This window comes from Cheilinus undulatus, linkage group 14 (genome assembly GCF_018320785.1).
Source record: "Cheilinus undulatus linkage group 14, ASM1832078v1, whole genome shotgun sequence".
NCBI classification, from domain to species: Eukaryota; Metazoa; Chordata; class Actinopteri; order Labriformes; family Labridae; genus Cheilinus; species Cheilinus undulatus.
In genome coordinates, this window is record NC_054878.1 from 33,384,150 (window position 1) to 33,405,272 (window position 21,123).

Genomic DNA, 21,123 nt, shown 5'->3' on the forward strand with positions numbered 1-21,123 from the left:
GGACATGTTTATAGTAGCACAGGGCTTCATCAATCAGAGATGTTGTTCCGACACTCTGGAATTATGGGTAGTTTAGGGTCTTTTCTCTGAAATGACAAATTAACCATTTTTTTCCCCACGAAATCAGGCTGTTATCAAACTCTCTTGTGTCATCTACAGCAGCATATACCATCATTTTAAACTCTTGTAGCTTGTGGTAAATGTACCTTGGATGGTTATGACATTATGGCCTACAATCAAATCTACTATGGTAAAATTAATAGGATTTTTACTTCTGAAACCACACTGTTGAACTCTGTTGGCTCATTTATGGATGCTGCTGGCTAGCCTTTTGTCAACAATAAAGTCTGATGCACTAAAATTGCTTTGGTTAGAGGTGAGAGAGTAATCAAAGGAAGAAAAAAATCATGCAGACTATTAGGAATCCATTTTTTTTTTTTGTAAAAGAGATGAGTAGACTTGTTTGAATAAAGTGCTTTATGCCCCGACAATGTCCCTAAGTATGAGCGTCTCTCTTACCCAATGTAGTGGCAGGGCTAACGTTTGAGGACAAAATGATTTATGTGGAAAAAAACAACAAACAGTATGAGCCTCTGCATGACAAAAATCATCTGAAAGATGCAAAAACAAGCTGAAAGAGGCACCATCCTGTCTGTGTGAACACTGAGCTGAAAACAACAAACCCAGAGGGAGTGTGAAGTCATTTTTGCTACATTAGTCTTCAGAATGTAAATGCAAATGTTAAAAGATAATGTGTTACTTTGTGAAATGGTAACTGACAACACTTCCTTTAAATAAACAATGTTTTAAGAGCAGTTGGATGTTTGATCCAAGGTTTTTCCAAGCAATCTTCTCTGGGGTCAAGCTAATCCACACCTGAGTCTTATAACAGTCTGAACAAAATGCAGTAAGACAAACTGTTTATAAAGATTGTTTACACAAAGCTCTGATGGAATTGTTCACTCACTGAACAGTACATGCAGAGACAAAATGTGTTTTAACTGCAGTGTGTAAACTGGACCAAAGAGGCAAAAAGGGCCGGCTGGCACTCTCTGGTATGAAGGCCTTCTTGTTCTGGCTGGCTCAGCTGGACTTCCCTGTTATCTTTATGACAGGACATCATCGTAATAAAAGGCTGCAGTGGGCGGATTGTGCCATTAACTTTAACTGGGGGTTGATGAGAGAGACACTAATATGGCAGCGAATGGGGGAGAGGTGGCGTAATTGATTAAAAGAAATACTAAAATCGATCAGGAGGAGCAAGCTCGTAACGAGACAGAGACAGATGTGCAGGTCAGAGCGGCAGAGAGGGAGACAGATGGAGGGGGAGAGGGAGTCTGCGGGGGGGTTGGAAACACCTACACCTATACAGTTTAAAATCAGACATACATGAACAAACAAACTACGTAAACCCACACGTCCTCAAACACAACAGATCCATACTACATGACCTCATCAATTAATCATTCGAATTTGTACACACAGAAACAAACACACTGTCAAATCAATGTGCATGCTGCTTACAAACACAGATGCATCGACTACATGTAGATTTGTTTACGGATCACAGATCAGGTGGAGGTAAAGTCTTTAGGGAAGTTAGCCTTTGCATAAGGAGTCATCTTGCTAAGCTAATGTCCTCCGTACAAACAGTTCATTTGTTGCATTTTAGATAGAGCTGTTGTTTATAATGCAGCAGTTGATACTGGGTTAATATGATGATGATGATGATGATGCATCAGAACTGACTTACTGCAAGACTTATTAAAGTTCCTGTGAGGAGTTTTTAACTCCTCTTGAAACAGACTGAAATTCATACTGAAGACCTTTTAGCGCCAACAAAAGTAAATCAAGCAGATGCCATACACCTCAGAAGAGAAATACACACTAAAACTTTCAAAATTTTATTGGATTAAACTTTTGTTTATGGTTAGGGAAGTGGTAAAGATACCAAAAGTTCAAAATTAAAAACCTGACCTGCAAACATGAAATATCACGAAACATTTAATAAATCTCAATAAACAGTCTACTAACTGGAGAAAAGCTTGCCCTCCACAAAAAAAAAAAAAAAAATCCAATGTAGCAAGCGTAGCTTACATAGCTCCATTAGCTATGTAAGCTAAGTAGTTAAAGAAGCTATGTTGCTACAGAGCTATGTAGCTAACATAGTTAAAGATAAGCTCACAAAGCAGCTACGTATGCTATGTAGCTAAATCAGCTTTAGCTACATTAGCTAGAGCGCATGTTGCTCAAGCTAACTTATCTATAGATAATAGAGCTACTTTGCTAATGTAGCTACTTAGCTTACATAGCTACTTGGCTAATGTAGCTACTTCACTAATGTAGATAAAGCTTAGCTCAAAAAAGCAGCTATGTAAGCTATGTTGATAACAGAGGTAGGTTGCAGCTGAGCCATATAATAAACATAGTTAAAGCTAAGCTCACAAACAGATACATAAGCTATGTAGCTAAGTCAGCTTTAGCTACATTAGCTAGAGCTCATGTTGCTTAAAATAACTTTCCAGACAATGGAGCTACTTAGCTTATGTTGCTACTTGGCTTACAAAGCTACTTGGCTAATGTAGCTACTTCATTGATGTAGATAAAGCTTAGCTCAAAAAAGCAGCTATGTAAGCTATGTCAATAACAGAGCTAAACTGAGCCATTTAGTTAACATAGTTAAAGCTGAGCTGACAAAGCAGCTATGTAAGATACATAGCTAAGACAGCTTTAGCTATGTTTGCTAGAGCTCATGTTGCTTAAGCTCATAATGATAAAGTTCATGTTGTTTAGGCTCATGCTGCTTAAGCTCATGTTGCTTAAGCTCATGTTGCTAAAGCTCATGTTGCTTAAGCTCATGTTGCTAAAATTCATGTTGCTAAAGTTCATGTTGCTTAAGCTCATGCTGCTAAAGTTCATGTTGCTAAAGCTCATGGTGCTTAAGCTCATGTTGCTAAAATTCATGCTGCTAAAGTTCATGTTGCTAAAGCTCATGGTGCTTAAGCTCATGTTACTAAAGTTCATGTTGCTTAAGCTCATGGTGCTAAAGTTCATCTTGCTTAAGCTCATGTTGCTAAAGTTCATGTTGCTAAAGTTCATGTTGCTTAAGCTCATGTTGCTAAAGCTCATGTTGCTAAAGTTCATGTTGCTAAAATTCATGTTGCTTAAGCTCATGTTGCTAAAGCTCATGTTGCTAAAGTTCATGTTGCTTAAGCTCATGTTGCTAAAGTTCATGTTGCTTAAGCTCATGTTGCTAAAGTTCATGTTGCTTAAGCTCATGTTGCTAAAGTTCATGTTGCTAAAGCTCATGTTGCTAAAGTTCATGTTGCTAAAATTCACATTGCTTAAGCTCATGTTGCTTAAGCTCATGTTACTTAAGTTCATGTTGCTAAAGCTCATCTTGTTTACGCTGATGTTGCTAAAGCTTATGTTGCTAAACTTCACATCGCTAAATCTGACTCAGCTATAGATAATAGAGCTTATGTTGCTAATGTAGCTACTTAGCTAATGCAGCTTAAACTAAACTCACAAAGCAGCCATTTGAGCTGGGTAGATACATTATCTACGTAGCTTTGTTAGCTTTAACAATGTTTGTTAAAGCTCACATTGCTAAACTAACTTAACTACATTGGCTTATCGAGTAACGTTAATTACACAGCTAGTGCAGCTATTAGGGCCTGACTGACACACCTGCTTGACAATTTAATTGGCTGATTATAGCCTTTTAAAAATAATCGTAAATTGGCCAAAAGTTGTTGGATGGACGCTGATGTTAACGCTCATATTTTTTGCCATAATGGGCAGGGGATATGACTTGGTTTTACTTTGACATCTCTGTGTTCTAGTTTTTATCCAGTAGAGGGCGCTCTGACTCGTCTTGGGGGGTGGGCTGTTCTGGTTGGCGTTTCATACAGATGGCAAAAGACGGTGGACATAGGGGTGGGACCACTTTACCAAGGAGATCTGTAATATAGTCTAGTATATAATATTTGCATTTTTGCACAGCATTTTGTTAATGATAGTTCTTTTTTTGACAATAAAAGTATTTGAAAATAGTGAAATGTTCTCTGCCCTCACTTTATACCTTTGTAACACGTGTTTGAACTATATTCTATGGATCAGAAGCTGTTTAATTTATGTTTTTTATTAATAAAAAAAATCATTCAACAGTTATCGGAATTTAATATTCGCTTATATTCTCTGTTTTGTTTATGAATGAATCAGAATTTAAATTAAAAAAATCTGAAACTGGGGATACTGGAAAATTACAGCACTTCCTTTCTTAGATATACAGTCTGTGAGAGTGGGGGTCAGAAATGTGCAGTGTGCAGCCAGACCCCTCTCAAAATCAAATGGATTTTTACAACACCATCATTATTGTTGTGTTGTGGTGCACACATGAGGCATTACCAATGCCACCAGGTAACAAGCTAAAAGTCACCTGTTGTGCGGTGAGGATACACCTCAGTAGTAAAGAGGAATGAAACTTAAAACTACAGGTGCAGTTGCAAAGAAGTGGACACAGAGAGACTTATGAAATCATTTCTCTGCGATCTAATGGTCAGATTTCAGTTAATTCTGCATCACAGGCTTGTTTTATTGGGGATAAGGGGGGTTTTTAGCACTTGAATATGCATTCAAAGGCATTTTAGGCTGTATCGCCCAAGTTTTTGGGCTGTTCATCCACCCACCTGCCCACCGATCTTTCAATATGTTTGGGCCAAGAAAGCTTTGGGGGATCTCTTTCAAACTTGGCACACATGTCCACTCTAGCGAAAGAATGAGCTGATTACATTTTCAAGGTGATAGGTCAAACATCAAGGGCATGGGGTCTCATGTTCATCCACTGCTTGTGAATTTCTCAAGAATGCTTTGAAGGATTCTATTCAAGCTATACATGTGCCGACTTTGAATCACAGCTCAGCCTCTGAAAAAGACAGTCCATTCAAAAATGATTTCCTCCCCATAAAACTGATCACACTGTGCTCCTTCTGGCAAAGCTTGCCTCCCCAGGCCCCAGCCTTCTCTTTCCTAGCCTAAAGCTTTTGTCGCACCCTCATAAGGGGCTTTCTAGCACTGTGCTCCCATGAGAGTCAAGCATGCTGCTTGGCTAACCCTTTGGTTTGTATCTTATTTAAAGCTGTGTAAATTTGTGTATCCCCCTCGTTTGTCTTCCATGTCAAACACCAGAGTTACAGTAAGTGTTCAGGAAGTCAGCAGTGCAGACTCTCTGTCACATAGTCAAACAACCCACTCCCACTCGTAATCAAAGGTTTTGGACCGCAATCAATTAAGCAAGAATGCAAACAGATTGCTGGTGCGTATGGAGAGGCTGTTTAAGGGAGTCCCTGGATCTGACTTCCCCTTGTTTCTCCTTCATGTCTCTACCAAACGGATCCAGTTGTTACACCTAACCCTGACAAATGGAGGAGAAAGCTGATATAGTTACATCTGTTTGCTGAGTTTCCTACCTGGGAGCCTTTCTTGCTTCCTGGTAAGTTAATGATGAGCGTCTTCCCTCTGATACCACAAACAGGTCTGTGAAAGATGAAAAGAGGAGAAAGTTTGTATAATTGCAGAAAAAGAAGGATACAAATATGCTTGAAATTGATGACACGAGCCTCCTTCCATCTAGTTTCATATTCAGCAGCACTTGAAATCACCTTTCTTCCCCATGACATTTGCATTAATAAGCAACGAATCACGTATACCTAATAAAATGACCAGTGAGTGCATGTCTTCTGGGAGCTGCTCCAAACAAATTTCCCATACAGGGATTAATAAAATTACCTGATTTGAATTGGACTGAACTGAAACTTTCACGGTGAGGTGTTCGTCTATCTCACCTTGACAGCATTCCTAGCGGTGTGACGTTGAGAGATCCCATGAGCATGGCGAGAGACATCCCTGGAGCCTCGCGCTCTATCACCTCCTTAGTGGCCTGAAGAGCAGAGATGAAGAGAGGCCTCATTAACACCATCATAGTCTAAATAAGCTAATGCTATTTACTGTGTCTAATGTGAACATGTGAAGTAATCAGAAAATGACTCATTGATACGCTCCCTCATTACTGCTTCAGTAACAGGCAGCCATGTGAGTGAAAACATTTGCCCCAATCCTTCCCAGTGTTGTTCATTAATGCCACCACATTTCAATTACAGGAGCAGTTTATAAGTAAGACATTGATGTTGACATTTGATGCACAGTGACTGATATGAGGTCTAAAAAGCTACTGTTTCTAACTGCACATGGACGAAAATCAGCTTGAAATCTTAACCTTTCTTAACTTGGCTTTCCTTTTGCCACACATCAACCTGCAGTAAGACTAAGCTATATGCTTCCTCAAACACTGTGATAAGTGAACTGTTCAGTAGGGTTGCAAAATTAACCCCAGTTTAATCATTCATCAATCATCTCTTCAGATTTTAAACTCTATCCACTGTCCTAATCCCTTTAAAGAAAGGTTAACAGGACCCCAACCCCAACCCCCCCCCATCATTGTTGTAATTGGTTCTTTGCAGATTACATCACGCAGTAGCAGAGAACACCCCTTGGAGGGCAAGTGGTGACTTCTGCATAGATATACGCTACAAAAACAGGCCATGTTTTGAGCTGTTTATAACTATGCAAAGCTTTCAAGTGCTCCACATGAGGCCTAAATGAGCGGTGTCACTCAACGCTTTCCACAAAGTGGTCCAGTTTGGTTCAGTACAGTTTTGCCATGGTTAAACATACAAAACTCTGATCTTGCCCATGTTTCCTCAGCTGATGTCTGTCCAGTCTTGCTTGTTGTGACAGGAAATCAGTCTCTTCTAAGAGATCTAGATTATTAGACTCTGTAGAGATAGTCATTTACCCTAACGTCTCTTCATTTCGTACCTGTTTTGGCTTTTCAAATGTGGGTTAAATAATGACAAAGGATGGCTCAAATTAAAGAGCTGTTTTGTAAGACAGGCTCGTTCGTGGACGGCACAGATTTGCTATGTCACTAATGTCGAGGTTTATTCTGTTAATAGCATTTCAACTTTCAATTAAAACCATATTTTTGACAAAATAAGAATTATTTTATATGTTAAAGTGGCTCAGCTAGCTCTTAGCTCAGTTCAAGACTCCTCAAGACTCGTGTTTCCCTTCATCTGGATAGATGACGCTAGACACTAGAGTCAGGACTGAGTAATATGTGATATTAATCATCTCCACACCAGGTAAATCTGTTGGTAAAAGTCCCGTTATTGTTAAGTTTAGGGAACATACACAATGTATGTTGAAATTTTCTGATGATTATTGCAGTACTAAGGTCCATTTAGAGCTGTTAAGTACTAACTTTCCTCCATTCCCATTCATTCCTAAAGGCTATCCCTAACTTCCTGACCCCCAATGGACATTCAGGATCACGTGATTGCCAGCAACCTATATGAGCATTCGCATAACACATTAAATATCTGGTAGTTACATCCCTTGCCCCTTGTGACAAAACATGATTTTCAGTGTGTCCCCGTCTTTCTCCTTCCAATCATGTCGGAACAATCCTGTCTGAATTGTCTGGGTTTAAGAGTGGCTGAAATTTGACAGATGTCAATCGTTCAGTTAGCTAGCTACCAGTGTTGGTTATAACATGGTACATTTGTCTGTAACTCAGTAGAGTTACTGCTGCTAACTTAGTAATCACATTATTGCACTATAAAATAATAATCTTCTCATTGGTGTCACTGTAAATCCATCAACTACCTGTAGAACTGGAGCGCAGCAAATCAAATCAAGCATCCCGTTTCATGCGCACTCACGTGTCACTCGCTGATTCAGGTGCCTGACACATTAGCTAGGGTCCATGGAGCAGGGAGTGGTTCAAGTAAGGCCATCTTTGCATGCCTGAAGATATGAACACTAATTGAAATTGGTTGTACAAAAGGACAACTTGTCAACTGTGCCCATGTTAGAAGCAACTCTCCACTGCCGTGAACGCTGCATGAAATCTTTCCAAACACCTGCAAAGGCAGCATGCGAACACAAAGCTAAAAGCTAAAGAGCCTGAGTGAGGCTTGAGATAACTGCATGATGCTGACACCTACCAAGCAGCTAAAGCTCTGTTTTTAGCAACAGGAAACCACAATAGTGGAGATAAATAAGCACGTGGCAGCATATATGGTGGAGGAAATGCTACCTAATGCAGAATTATTCTTGACACATTTATATGTGAGGTGCTGTTTTGCTTTGATTGAACACTTTGCTCTCCCTTTTTTGTATTCAAGAGCAGAAAAGAGATCTTATTTCTGTCTTCCTTATTACAATAAAGATTTGAGCTAATTGTGGTGTTATGTAGAATTACCAGCGACTACCTTATACTGACTTCAACACAGCTTGACTTAACATAACACATGACAAACACACTCGACTGTCATGGAGCTCAAATATATAAAGTCCTGTCTTGGCTGTTTTTGAAATTTGTTTTATTTATGATGATTTTGGCTCAGTGTGATGCCCATTAATGACACAGCATCCTGCCTTAATGTGGAATAGAAACAGAAATTTAACAGCAGTGCTTCTGCAGTGAAGAAATATGAAATAAATGTATTTAAATCTTAAAAGACAAAACAACAATAAAATAAAAATTTAGTGAAAGGGCAAAGGAGAAGCTGTATAGCTTTGCACACTTTATGAAATGCTCTAACCCAGTCTAAACAAGAGAATAAAGAATAACAACAGCATGACAAACAGCATTGAAGTCAATCCCCATGTAGGAATAATGCCTGGTTAAAAATCTCAGCAACAGGAAAGAGTTAAAGAGACACTCAGATGACCTGGAAATACAGATAATTTTCCCAAACTTTTACAACAACCCCCTGAATGCATGTCTTTACTAAAAACCTTCTGGTTGCCCTTCAGATATTGATTTACAATTTATCTTAGACAATCATACAACTGTCTGCAGGCAGGAAAATCCTTAACTGACCTGCTCCCCTCAATCTGCAGCCCCCATTAGTAATCATGATTGATCCAATCTTTGAAATCAATGCTGCGGTGCGCCCTCTTCTAGGTCATTCTCTTCAATGGAATCCTGGTTGTACAGCTCGGGATCATAAAGAAAATAAAGTCGTTTGTTTTATTTTGTGCATCATTTCTGAAAAAAAAAAAGTTTGCTGTGTTTAATTGAGTAAAAAATAGCTGGCAACGATGTGGTTTCAAGGGGTGTTGGTCATGCATATTTCCCCATCTTTGCAGAGACTTTTGCAACAAATGCATCTTTTTGTTTGTGCGCGTGTAAAATTAGTGTGCCTGCAGTTGCATGCGGCACGTCGCTGACAAGGAGATAGCGGGGAAGATAGCGCCATCTCCTCCTCCAGCTGTGTGTATTGGGTGCCCTTGAGTTGAGTGACACTTCAAACGCACCATTAGCGAGGGAGTGAGGGGAGAGAAAAGACTTCAAAGAGAGAGGAGACGCTGATGAGCATCGTGGGCTCGGACTCAGGAGAGGGGGGAGACAGAAGGAGGGAGGAAGGAGAGAGTGGGAGGGAGAGAGGATGGGAACAGGAAGGAAGGGGTGAGGCAGGATTTATGTGTCATAATATCATAAAAAAAAATCAGTGATTGGAGAAAGAGGGAAGGGATTTAACAGGCACAACTCCAGACTAAGTGTTCAAGATGCTCTGTCTTTGTGGGCAGTTTGTTTTTATGTCATATTAGAGCAAAAACATGAAGGAGATTTATTTTTAGTTACATGTTTGATGAGGGTCTGGGGAAAAGAACAACACGGGGGAGGGTGGTTGCTGCACTTGTTTTAAAGAAGGTAGGAAAAGTTTGTATCGTGATATTTCAGAATCAGAAACCTGACAAACTGTAAAGAAAATACTCATCAAAAATCACACATTTCTCATAAATCCACAAGCGCAGTGGGCCCTTGTGCAACAAGTGACCTCAAGGCATAGGCAAAGGCATCCGATGTGAGGAATACAATGATCAAGACGTGCATTTTGAATGTTAATACGGGTCCAAGAGTTGATAAATTGTATGAAAATAGAGTTTAGTTATACAGGAAAGTCAGGAGAGGACTCCTGGCTCGTACAAAAAGGTCCAAGACCAAGAGAAAGCCCCAAAATGTCTTCAAGTAGGTTTCTAGACTTATTGCAATAGTTAATTTGTGGATTATTGTGTGGCATGTAATAATTAAAAAATGCCTGATTAGTGACAGAAGGGTATTTTGGCATTTATAAAGGGTGAATCTCAATAAATGAGAATATTATGAGAAGGTTCAATCTGGCATTTAATTTAGCTCACAATATTGGAATATCACAAAACATCAGTCTAAAAAGGATTTATATCACAGAAATGTCAACCTCTACTGGGTTTGGGCTCCCTTTCCACACATTACTGTTTCAATGTGACGTGGCCTTGAGGCGATCAGCCTGTGGCACTGCTGGGGTGTTATGAAGCCCCGGTTGCTCTGTTAGCAGCCTGCAGTTCATCTGTGTTTTTAAGTCTGGTGTCTCTCATCTTCCTCTTGACATTTCTCCAGAGATTCTCTACGTGGTTCAGGTGAAAGTCATGCACAGTAATACTACAGTCAGTAAACCAGTTTCTGGTCATTTTGGCTTCTCTGTGGGCAGGAGTCAAGTCCTGCTGGAAAAGGAAATCAGAATCCCCATAAAGCTTCTCAGCAGATGGAAGCACAAAGTCCTCTATAGTCTCCTGGTAGACGGCTGACAGTGTTGACTCTGGGACCTTGATTTTAGAATGAACTGCTAAATTTAGTTTCATCTGAAAACAGGGATTGGACCACTGAGCAACAGTCCAGTTCTTTTTCTCCTTAGCCCGATTGAGACACCTATGATGTTGTCCTCGGTTTAGGATTGGTTTGACACCAAGAACACTACACTTGTAGCCCATTTCCTGGACCCGCATGTGTGGTGGCTCTCAATCTGCTGACTCCAGTCCCTCCTTGTGAAGCTCCCCTTAGTCTGTGAATGTGCTTTATTTGAAAAACCTCTGAAGGCTGAGCTCATCCCTGTTGCTTCCCACACTTTTCTCTTCCAGTCAGCTTTTCATGCATATGCTTTGATACAGCCTCTGAGAACAGCCTGCCTTACAGTAGTGAACATCTGTGGCTTACCCTCCTTGTGAAGGGTGTCAATGATTGTCTTTGGACAACTGGCAGTGTCGTTTGGATTCCTTTTGACAGCAATCCAAACACAATCGTTGCTCAGAAACACACTATATGGACAAGTATTTGGCCACACCTGTTAATTACTGAATTCAGGTGTTTCAATCATAACCTGTTAACACAGGTGTATAAAATCAAGCACCTATCCATGCAGTCTCTATTTGTAAACAGTTGTGATACAAAATAGGTCGTTCTGAAGAACCCAGTGACTTCGAATGTGGTACTGTGATGGATGCCACATTTGCAATTAGATGGACTGTGAAAATTCATCCCTGCTGCTATTCCACATTCAACTGTAACTGATTTTAATAGGAAGTGGAAGCATTTAGGAACAACAGCAGCTCAGCCACAAATATAAAGTCATGGGGTCCACGAGTGCTAAGAAACATGGTGCACAAAAGTCACTAATGCCCTGCTGAAGAACTCCCACTGGCATTAATGAAAAGAGAAAATCTGTGCAGCCAGAGCTTCATAGAAGAGGTTTCCATGGCCGAGTATCACCAAGTCTAATGCTAAGCATTGCATAAAGCAAACCAACACTGGACTGTGGAGTAGTGGAAATATGATCTGAGGAGTGGCAGATCACACTGCTCTGTTTGGCAGTCAGATGGGTGAGTCTGGGTTTGGTGGATACTGGGAGAACATTACCCACCTGACTGCACTGTGCCAACTGTAAAGTTTGGAGGAGAAGGGGTAATGGTATGTGGCTGGTTTTCAGGGTTCAGCCCTTATCTCCAGTGAAGGGCAACCTTAATGCTTCGGCAAACCAAGACATTTTGCACAATGCTATGCTTCCAACTTTATGGCAATAGTTTGGGGAAGGCCCCTTTCTATTCCAACATGACTGTGCCCCCGTGTATAAAGAAAGACACAGTTTGATGAGTCCGGTTTTGTAGAACTTAACCGGCCCACACAGAGCTCCTACCTCAACCCCACTAAGCAGCTTTGGGATGAGCTGGAATGGAGATTGCAAGGCAGGACTTCTCAGCCAACATCAGTGCCTGACCTCATAAATTGTCCACAGAATGAATGGCCACAAATTACCAAAAAAAAAACAAACAAAAAAAAAAACACCTCCACTTCCACTTCCACTTCTTGTGGACAGCCGTCCATGTATTTGAATACAATGTCATCAAAGTACCTGCTGGTGTAATGGTCAGGCGGCCAAATACTTTTGTCCATATAGTGTATCTCTACTAAGTTGTATTTGTAATTAGATATTTTTGACAAGAAATTTGACAAATACATTTGGGACGTTTTTGCAGTGAACATCTGCACCGTGTACTTACTGTGATAAACTGAATAGGACTGTTGACCTTAAATACATCACACACCCTTCTAAATGGAAGCCCGACTGTAATCATTGCTGTCTGTACTGCTTTGAGTCTAAACAGAGAGCAGTCATGTGTACCTTGTAACAGCTTTCACACAGACAGACTGAGAGATATGACTGTCTGCAGCACACGGGCCTGAATCAGATAGCAGGTATTATCAGGGACTACACCGTCTACGTGTCCTCCCTCTTCCAGGAAGGCTGCTGTCGGCCGTGATTGATGAGGACCAATGATACTGCTGAGAAGCACCGCTCATCCCCTGCCAAACCTGCTCCAATGTGTGTGTATGTGTGTGGTTAACAGGAATACAGTAGTATTGTTCTCTGGTTTAAGTTATGCTGTTAAAAGAAGAAACACCTGCTTGTGAGTATTTACTACCTTTACAGTACAACAGACTGCAACCTACTGTGTTTGTTCTTTCTTTAAAAATTGAGTTCATGCATGTTAAAGCTTGTGTGAGGATTTTTTAGCTTGCTATGATCTAGAATAAAGTTAATTCTGATTCCCCTACAGACCTTTAGCATCTGATGTCACGTGTGAGTCTCCTACGGGTTCAATCACTCGTCACAACCATGCTGCCACCTGCCACCCATTATCTCAAACCAGCCTGCTACATGATCACATATTGTTTCAAAAAACAGAGTCAATAAAGATCAAACTTCTGCCTCTTTATTTCCCATGTGATCATGGGGCTAATTACACCGTGTGGTAATCACTGCTGCAGCACACATAATCAGTAAGAACAGGCTGAGCTGCTCTGACTGCAACACAGGCAGCAACAAGAGGAAGCCACCTTTCTGAAGCTTAAGTCCTTGAAACATTTACCACTTAACAATAGTTTTATACTTTGCAAAAAGCAGCTTGTATGGTACCCTAGTCCAAAATGGGATTTGTATTTTGACACTGCCAAATTATCTTCTTTAGCCTTTTTTTGTTAAAAATTTTGGTTTTACTTTAGTTTACATGTCTGATAAATAATGCAGATTTATGACATTTCTTGCTACCACTTAATGGAGACAGTTATGTGATTATAAGCATATTTTAATGAAGTATGGATGAGGACAGAGACAGTAACTCTCTATTTGATGCATGGCCCTTGATAACAATATTGTTACAAAACAGCCAATCTGTTATTATAGATGTCTTGTAAAACAATCATATAATGCTACATCACAACATATGCTAACTGGACTGGTACAAACAGGTAAAGTCCAGGATAAAAGTATTTATTCCCTGCAAGTTGGTATGAGTTTCACCTCTTATTATGCTTCATCCTTTAACTTATTACTATTGTTTTCTGACATTATAACACTGTCATCTTCTCCTTTGGTCAACAGATTCTCTTTCCATGTGATGGGCCCCGACCTGAGAAGTCATGAAGTAAATATTGAATCAACTTGAGCTTGTTTTCGCATGTTTCTTACCCTCTTACTCAAAAGTATTTTTTACACTTCTGGTTGCACTAACCTAGTCACACCCATTTACTCCGCATTCACACACTAATAGAAAAGATGGCTATTTAAGGTATCACTCAGTATTACCTAGTCCACTTAATGGATATTTATACACTGATGACAGAGCCAGTTATGTACACTGTTGATTACTAACACCTCACCCTATTCATACACATTCACACACTGATTGCAAAGGGTACTATTTAAAGTGTCGATCAGTTTAACAAATCTCATTCATAAACATTAACTCACACACCACTGATGCTGTAGTGGGAGAAAACTGCTGTTTCTACCTTCTGGATAAGAGATTACTTACTCTCCCCTACATCTGTTATTTAAGAAAAACAAACCTGATTGGACCTACAGGGCCACGGTTGCTCCAAGTGCAAACATGTTCAGTCAAATAACCAGGGAAATCTGTAGTGTAGCGTGATTTATCTTTATAAGAATATTATATTTTCATCGGGGATGCAATAATTTAACCTCCAGTCAAGACAACAATATAATGCCATATTCATAAGTGAAGACAGGGTGTGGCTGGGTATAAGCCCCAAATGTTTTCTAAAATGCCTTGAACCTTTAAGGCTGGTTAAAAGCATGCTGCTGCTGAGTGATATGATCCATAAATGCAAAAAGAAATAGATTCTACTAAAGAAAATGGATCCTGCTACTCTTTAAATGTTGTATTAAATATTAACATTTTCTACATTTTCGTAATTAAATCTTTATATCTGGAAACCCATACGTTGCTTTTTATGTTCTTTTTTAAACATATTTTTAAATCTAAACTCCCAACCTGGGGCCCGCACCCCAGGTTGGGAACCAGCAGCTTAAAGATGCTGTTTAAAGAGAGAATTGTCATCAAACCCACCTCTGGTGTGACGTCTCTCGGGGCGAAGCCTGTGCCTCCCGTGGTAAGGATGAGGTTAAGTTCCTTTTCATCACACCAATCCACCAGAGTCTCCTATTTGTTCACACACATAAAAACACACACACGCAATTAATTATTATCGTAGCTGCAGACAGATAGGGAGATGGAGCAGATAAAGACACAAGTTGATAGATTACACACCTTAATTTCGTCTATCTCATCTGGCACTATCTTGTAGGCCGCGATCATCCCCCCCAACCTGAGAGAGGAAGACAGTCATTAGATTATTAACGTGTTAGATACGAGACAAGATGCTTTATCGATCCCTGTGAGAAAATCCTCTTTTGTCTTGTTACCCTTCTACATGGAGGTCATAAAGGTCGGCTGAGGAACTGCGAACCTGATTAGACGTCAGTGATTCAGGATGAAACATTTAAGACTTACATTGCTTTGCGGGCACAGGTGAAACATCCAAGTGATTTTGGAGGCGTTTCTTGAATATTTTGGGCTCTTATATATCTTAAAAAGCAGAAAATACATGCGTAAGAAAGTCACAGATGCACTCCAAAGATTGTAAATATGGTGTTTGTACAACTGAAAGTTTGCTTTCTATGTCAGACAGCAAAAAAAGATTTTAAAAGTAACCCTACATCTGTCATTTAAGAAAAACAAGCCTGTAAAATCACTCATGGAGAGGAAAGACAACAGATTTTAGAAAATGTAGGAAAGTGGGCGAGGCAGTTGAGTAAAAGAAGAAAGAGTGAGAGACACAAAATACAACAGGAAAGAAGGAGAAGAGACAGTATGCCCTTGAACGTCCCCTCCTGAAAAGCTTTTCCACAGGACGGCCCACTGAAGAGGCTGCACTGACAAGGGCAGAGCTGCTGCTGCTAATGCAAAATAGTGATCCACAGTGACCTCCTGTGGCCAGACAGGGTATGGCATGGGAGAAAAGAACAACCCCAGGCTCAAGGTGAAGGATCTGCACTAGACACCCCTTATGTAACCCTTTTCTTTTTTTAAAGATGCGCTATTTTTGGGCGACTACTGCATCATGTTCCCCCTCCGCGACAGCCACTTAAACACCATGATACCCTCGCTCAGACAAACACCCATGAACTCTGGGAACATTTGAAGCTTCTGCTACTTTACCAGAGCTTTTAGGGGAATTTTCCTCTTCATTTTGTTTACAAAGGATGCATTTTGCACGCTGGAAATGTGTAAAGTAAAATCCAAAATCCTGCAGAATGCACACATAAAACTCAGGCTTCTGACAAAAAAAGAGAGAAGGGTTCATTGAAGAAGTTTTTTGTATGTCACATTGCACATGCATGGCTACTCAGAGAATCCTCTAACTCATGCACATACACTTAGACACTCCAGCTGACATTCTAGTGACAACACGAGTGATTTACTTCTTTTGATGTGTTTAGGAAAAGAGGAAGGAGGGGGTTGATTTTGGCATCTCTGTGTCTGTCTGTGTATGACCGCCTTCATGCATGTGCATTGGTCCGTTCATGTGTGTATTTATGAGTGTTTGTGTGTTACACCTCCGGAGAGTAAAGGAGCTGTCAGGACAAATCACCTCTCCCCCTCTCCTGGGGTTTTTATGCCTCTCTGTTTCAGCCCAAATGAAAATATGCTCAACACAAATAACTAGGGTTCCTTCCCACCGTTTCCACGGCAACCCCTCCTGCCTGAAGCCTCCAGTTGCTGTGTTGTTCATCGTCAGAGAGTGTGTGAGAGTTTTGTTGTGTATGCCAGTGTTTTTTTTTTTTGATAACTGTTGGGGATGCCATTTCTGTGTGAAGGCAGAAATATGTTGTTGACTGGACAGATTTCAGCTTGTGGGTGTAGCCGGTGTGAAGATGCACGTTCATTAAAGAGCATTAAGTCATGATGTAATTTCAGTAATCATGTATGTGTGCTTTCACATCATGTAACATGTTTACCCCATAGGATACAACAATTATGTAAATATGTAGTATTCATCTACATTTTTAATGCCTATAAAAATTATTCAACCCCAGGGATGTTTTATCCTTTATTGATTTTATAAATCAATCATGCCAATAGAATAGAATAGTGAGAGAGCCCACCAAGACACCTATGACTACTCTGAATGAGTTACAAATTTTAGCAGCTGAGATGAAGAGACTCTGCATACAACCAGAAAACCAGTCAAAGAAAGCCACTGTTAAGAAAACTCATTATGCATTTGAGAGACTCCATGGTCAAGTAAAAGAAAGTTCTTTGGTTTGATGAGTCCAAAATGGTGCTTTTTGGTCATCAGACAAGATGCTATGACAGCAAACACTGCACATATCCACAAACACACCATCCCCACTGTGAAGCACGGTGGTGGCAGCATCACGCTGTGGAGATACTTCTCAGCAGCCAGCCCTGGGAGGCTTGTAATGGTAGAGGGTAAAATGGATGAGGCAAAGTATCGGAAAATCCTGGATGACAATCTTATTCAGTCTGAAAGAGAACTACAGCTTGGGAGAAGATTTACTTTCCAGCAAGACAATGACCCAAAGCATACAGGGACAGCTACAGAGTTAGTTTAAAGTCAACAAGGTGAATGTTTTGGAGTTGCCGAGTCAAAGCCAAGACCTCAATCCAACAGATACTGTGTGGCTGGACTTGAAAAGGGCTGTGTACGCCCAATCCCTGTGCAGCCTGACAGAGCTAGAGCAGTTTTGCAAAGAGAATGGGGTAAAATTGCAGTGTCCAGATGTACAAGCCTGACTGAGACCTATCCACACAGACTCAGTGCTGTGTTTGCAGCCAAAGGTGCATCTACTAAACACTGACTTGAAGGGGGTGAATATTTATACAGTCACCTACTTCACCTTACATATTTTCAATTAATTGAGATTGCTTTGTAGAAATCTTTTTTCACTTTGATATTTAAGAAGCTTTTATATGGGTGAAACAACCAAGGAGGTGAATACTTGTTATAGGCACTATATTTTTATATATATGATTGTTTTATGGCTTTGTGTGCACTATGCAAAAAAACAAATGTACACAAAATTGCACATCGGCCAAATGCAGGGTGCATCACATATAGGTATGTGGCTATCATGAAATAAAGAATATATCAGATTTTTACATTGTGATATACACACTACGTGAGATATGTGTGCACACATGCTGTGTATGCATGTATATTTAAATATGGATGTATCTTTACAAGCACACACGGTATGTGAGGGTAAATAATGTAAAGTCTGGACGGTATGTATGCCACATAAGGTATGGTGTATGTGTTTGTCATCATGTAAAAAATCACATATGCAGAGCAGAGAAGTGCTTTTATGTTTCAGCCTATATTTTCTGACTTGGATAAATGGCAGTGTTCTCATGCATAGCTAATACTTCAGCAGGCCGCCCAGGTACAGTCTGTGAAAAAGTGTGTGCCCCCTTCCTGATTTCTTTTTTCTTTCTTACCTCTTACTGTTTTTGCATATTTAATTTTAATATTAGACAAAGCTAACCTGAGAAAATACAAAATGCTGTTTTTAAATGATGATTTTCTTCAGCTTTTAGGGTCATGCACCATCCAACCAACCTGGCCAGGTGTGAAAAAGTAATTTCCCCTGCTTGTTAAATCATGAACTAACTGGGGTTAACCACATGTTTTGGAAAGCTGAGTTTAATTTTACTCTCTACACCCAGGCCTGATTAAATGCCTGTTAAATGAAGAAATCACTTGGCAAAGTGAAGTAGGCTAAAAGAGCTCAGAAAGCAAAACATCATCTAAAGAAAAACAAAGTCTTCGACATCTATCAAAGCCATTTTTAAAGCTTTGAGACTCCACCAAATCACTGTGAGAGCCATTATCCACAAATGGAGAAAGCTTGACAGTAACAGGAGCAGTGGTGAACCCTCCCGGGAGTGGCCAGCCAACCAAAATTACCCCAAAAGAGTATTGACGACTCATCCAGGGAGTCACAAAAGAATCCAGAACATCCAAAGACCTGCAGGCCTCACTGGACTCAGCTAAGGTCAGTGTTCATGATTCGTTAATAAGAAAGAGACTGGGCAAAAAGGACTTCCATGGGAGAGTTCCAAGGCCTGTTCCAAGGTCTGAAGCAATGATGAAGGAGTTTGACAGGGCTAAAAATAACAATGTACACTAGTTTGCACAACTAGCAAAGCACAGCAAATCTGCACCAGACTACATGACAACTTAAACAGAGACAAGAAAATATGACAAGTATTAAAGAAAGTGCGATAGTCCTCCCTTTGGACTCATCCAATCTGCCTGAGCAAGGTTTTTCTGTGCATATATTAATATATGTATTTGTGTTGATGTATACAGTGAGGGGCTTGAAAATATTTTCATCTGCCATAGGGGGCCCAGGTAGGAAAAGTTTGGGAACCAATGCTTTAGAAGAAGCCACACCTCTAAAATAGTAATCCGCAGAATTATCAGGCTTTATTCTAAATGAATGAAAAAAAAAAGACTGCAATACAGTGCAAGGACATGTATATGCAGATGCACACTGAGAATGTTTGTATATGCATATATGTAAATGTGTGCATGCATGCATATGTTAATATCACTGTATGCATGTGAAAGTACTGTGCTATGTCTGAACGTGTACATGTAAACAGAGGAATGTATCTGTGCATGTATATGACATGTGCCTGTGTGCATGTATGCGTATTTAAACATATGACTTTGTGCTGAATTGTGTGTTCAGCCTGGCTGGCGCTCTTGCAGATAAAGTGCATGGCTGTATTTGGGAGGATGTGCTCTGAATTGAGGGAAGCCTATTAGAGGGGAAAGGGCCTGCAACATTTTAATCTCAGACACCCATCTATGTCTCTTTCTACTGCAGGGGGTTACGACATATAAAGCTCTTCTTCAAACTGCAGGCTGGAGGTAGTCAGCCTGGAATAAAGGCTTTTTCGCTCGAGGTGTGGACAAATCCTGATGCGGGTAGAGGAAGAAATGGAAGGGGGGGGGGGGGCAGTGGTTTTGGCCTGAAAGTCTGGACGCCTGGGCCAAATCTTTCTATGAATAAAAGACGAGCGCAGAGAGGAGGATAAAGAGAGAAAGTGGGGATGAGAGAGAGTGGCATGGAGTGAAAAGAGCGACAAAAAGGGAGGGATGGACTGTCAGGAGCACACTTAACAAGAGAGAGGGAAAGTGTGCCTGTGCGTGTGTGTGAGCCAGCTGCAAATCTCAGCAGTTGCAGGACACTTCCAAGATAAGACCCATCTGCCGGGGTGATTTCATTAATAATACAAGCTCTTTGTACAGGGCACTCAATCTCACTCTCTCTTTCTTTCTTCCTCTTGCTTTCCAACACTCACTCTCCATCCATAGAGGAGAAGAGCCATCTCCACACTCCCAGTTGGAGCATCGAGTCGAGCCCATTACAGCTGAGTTGTTGGTTTGGTCCATATGTAGTGAAGCTCTCAAGGGGTCACCTCTCAACATGTTAGCTGCAAGAATGCAAAGATGGAGGAGGGATGGAAGAAGAGGAGGTGGAGGAGGAGTCCACCTCTTCAAACCCCGACCGTGATGAGAGCTCTGAGTGCTCAGTGGGGGGTTCCACTCTTATGATTCCACTCACAGCCACTAAACAACACGCACACGGGCTAAGAAACACACAAACATACGCACACCCACGTTATAAAATATTCCACTGATCACTCCAACCCACAATAGATCTGTTTATTTGCAGAAGAAATATCACATCGGTTCAGATCTGCTATCTCTCAATTAATTTTTCTTCTCCAAACTGTCTTAGAGACATAGAATATATAACAGACTTCAGGATTTTAACCAAATTAGATATCTGAGTAAATTCCACAGCTATGGGACTCTAACTCAAACAATAAAAATACATGACGACGAGAGACAAGCTTTTAAGCTCTGCCATCCACTGTTGGGAACTTCTTTTTTTGAACTCAGGGGCTGTTAACCACTAATTTCATGAATGAATGAATTTCACATGATGGAGAAAAGCGGTTAAAAGTATCCTACCTGGTTTGCGTTTGCTACTCAAAGAGCATTCTGGCATTGATCGCAGCATCAACAAAGATGGCCACTTTCAACCGCTTTTCTGTGCATCACCATTCCACTCTATTTTGACATTTTTAGTTGGGCCAGGGTGTTACAGGAGTTGAGGATGAAGGGGATGGAGTTGCACATTAAAGGGGCACTTGGGCGACAAATGTGCAACTGCTGGTAGAGAATGATCGCGGTCTCTCACAAGTTAGCAGCACAAAACATGAATGCGATACAGCAACAGAACAGAAGCTTCCAGTAGCAGTTCATGCCCTCTT

At 40.6% G+C, this 21,123-nt stretch overlaps 1 protein-coding gene across 5 annotated transcripts in view; it reads right to left on the bottom strand.

Moving 5' to 3' along the window:
* Positions 1-21,123, bottom strand: part of gphnb (gephyrin b) — a 202,170-nt gene that overhangs the window by 103,617 nt on the left and 77,430 nt on the right. For all 5 annotated transcript variants that reach the window (XM_041804499.1, XM_041804497.1, XM_041804498.1 and 2 more), the window contains exons 3-6: positions 15,016-15,073; positions 14,815-14,907; positions 5,847-5,941; positions 5,472-5,538 (exon numbers count right to left, since the gene is read on the bottom strand). In XM_041804499.1, coding sequence (XP_041660433.1) covers positions 5,472-5,538; positions 5,847-5,941; positions 14,815-14,907; positions 15,016-15,073 — 313 coding nt within the window. The remainder of the gene's footprint in view (positions 1-5,471; positions 5,539-5,846; positions 5,942-14,814; positions 14,908-15,015; positions 15,074-21,123) is intronic.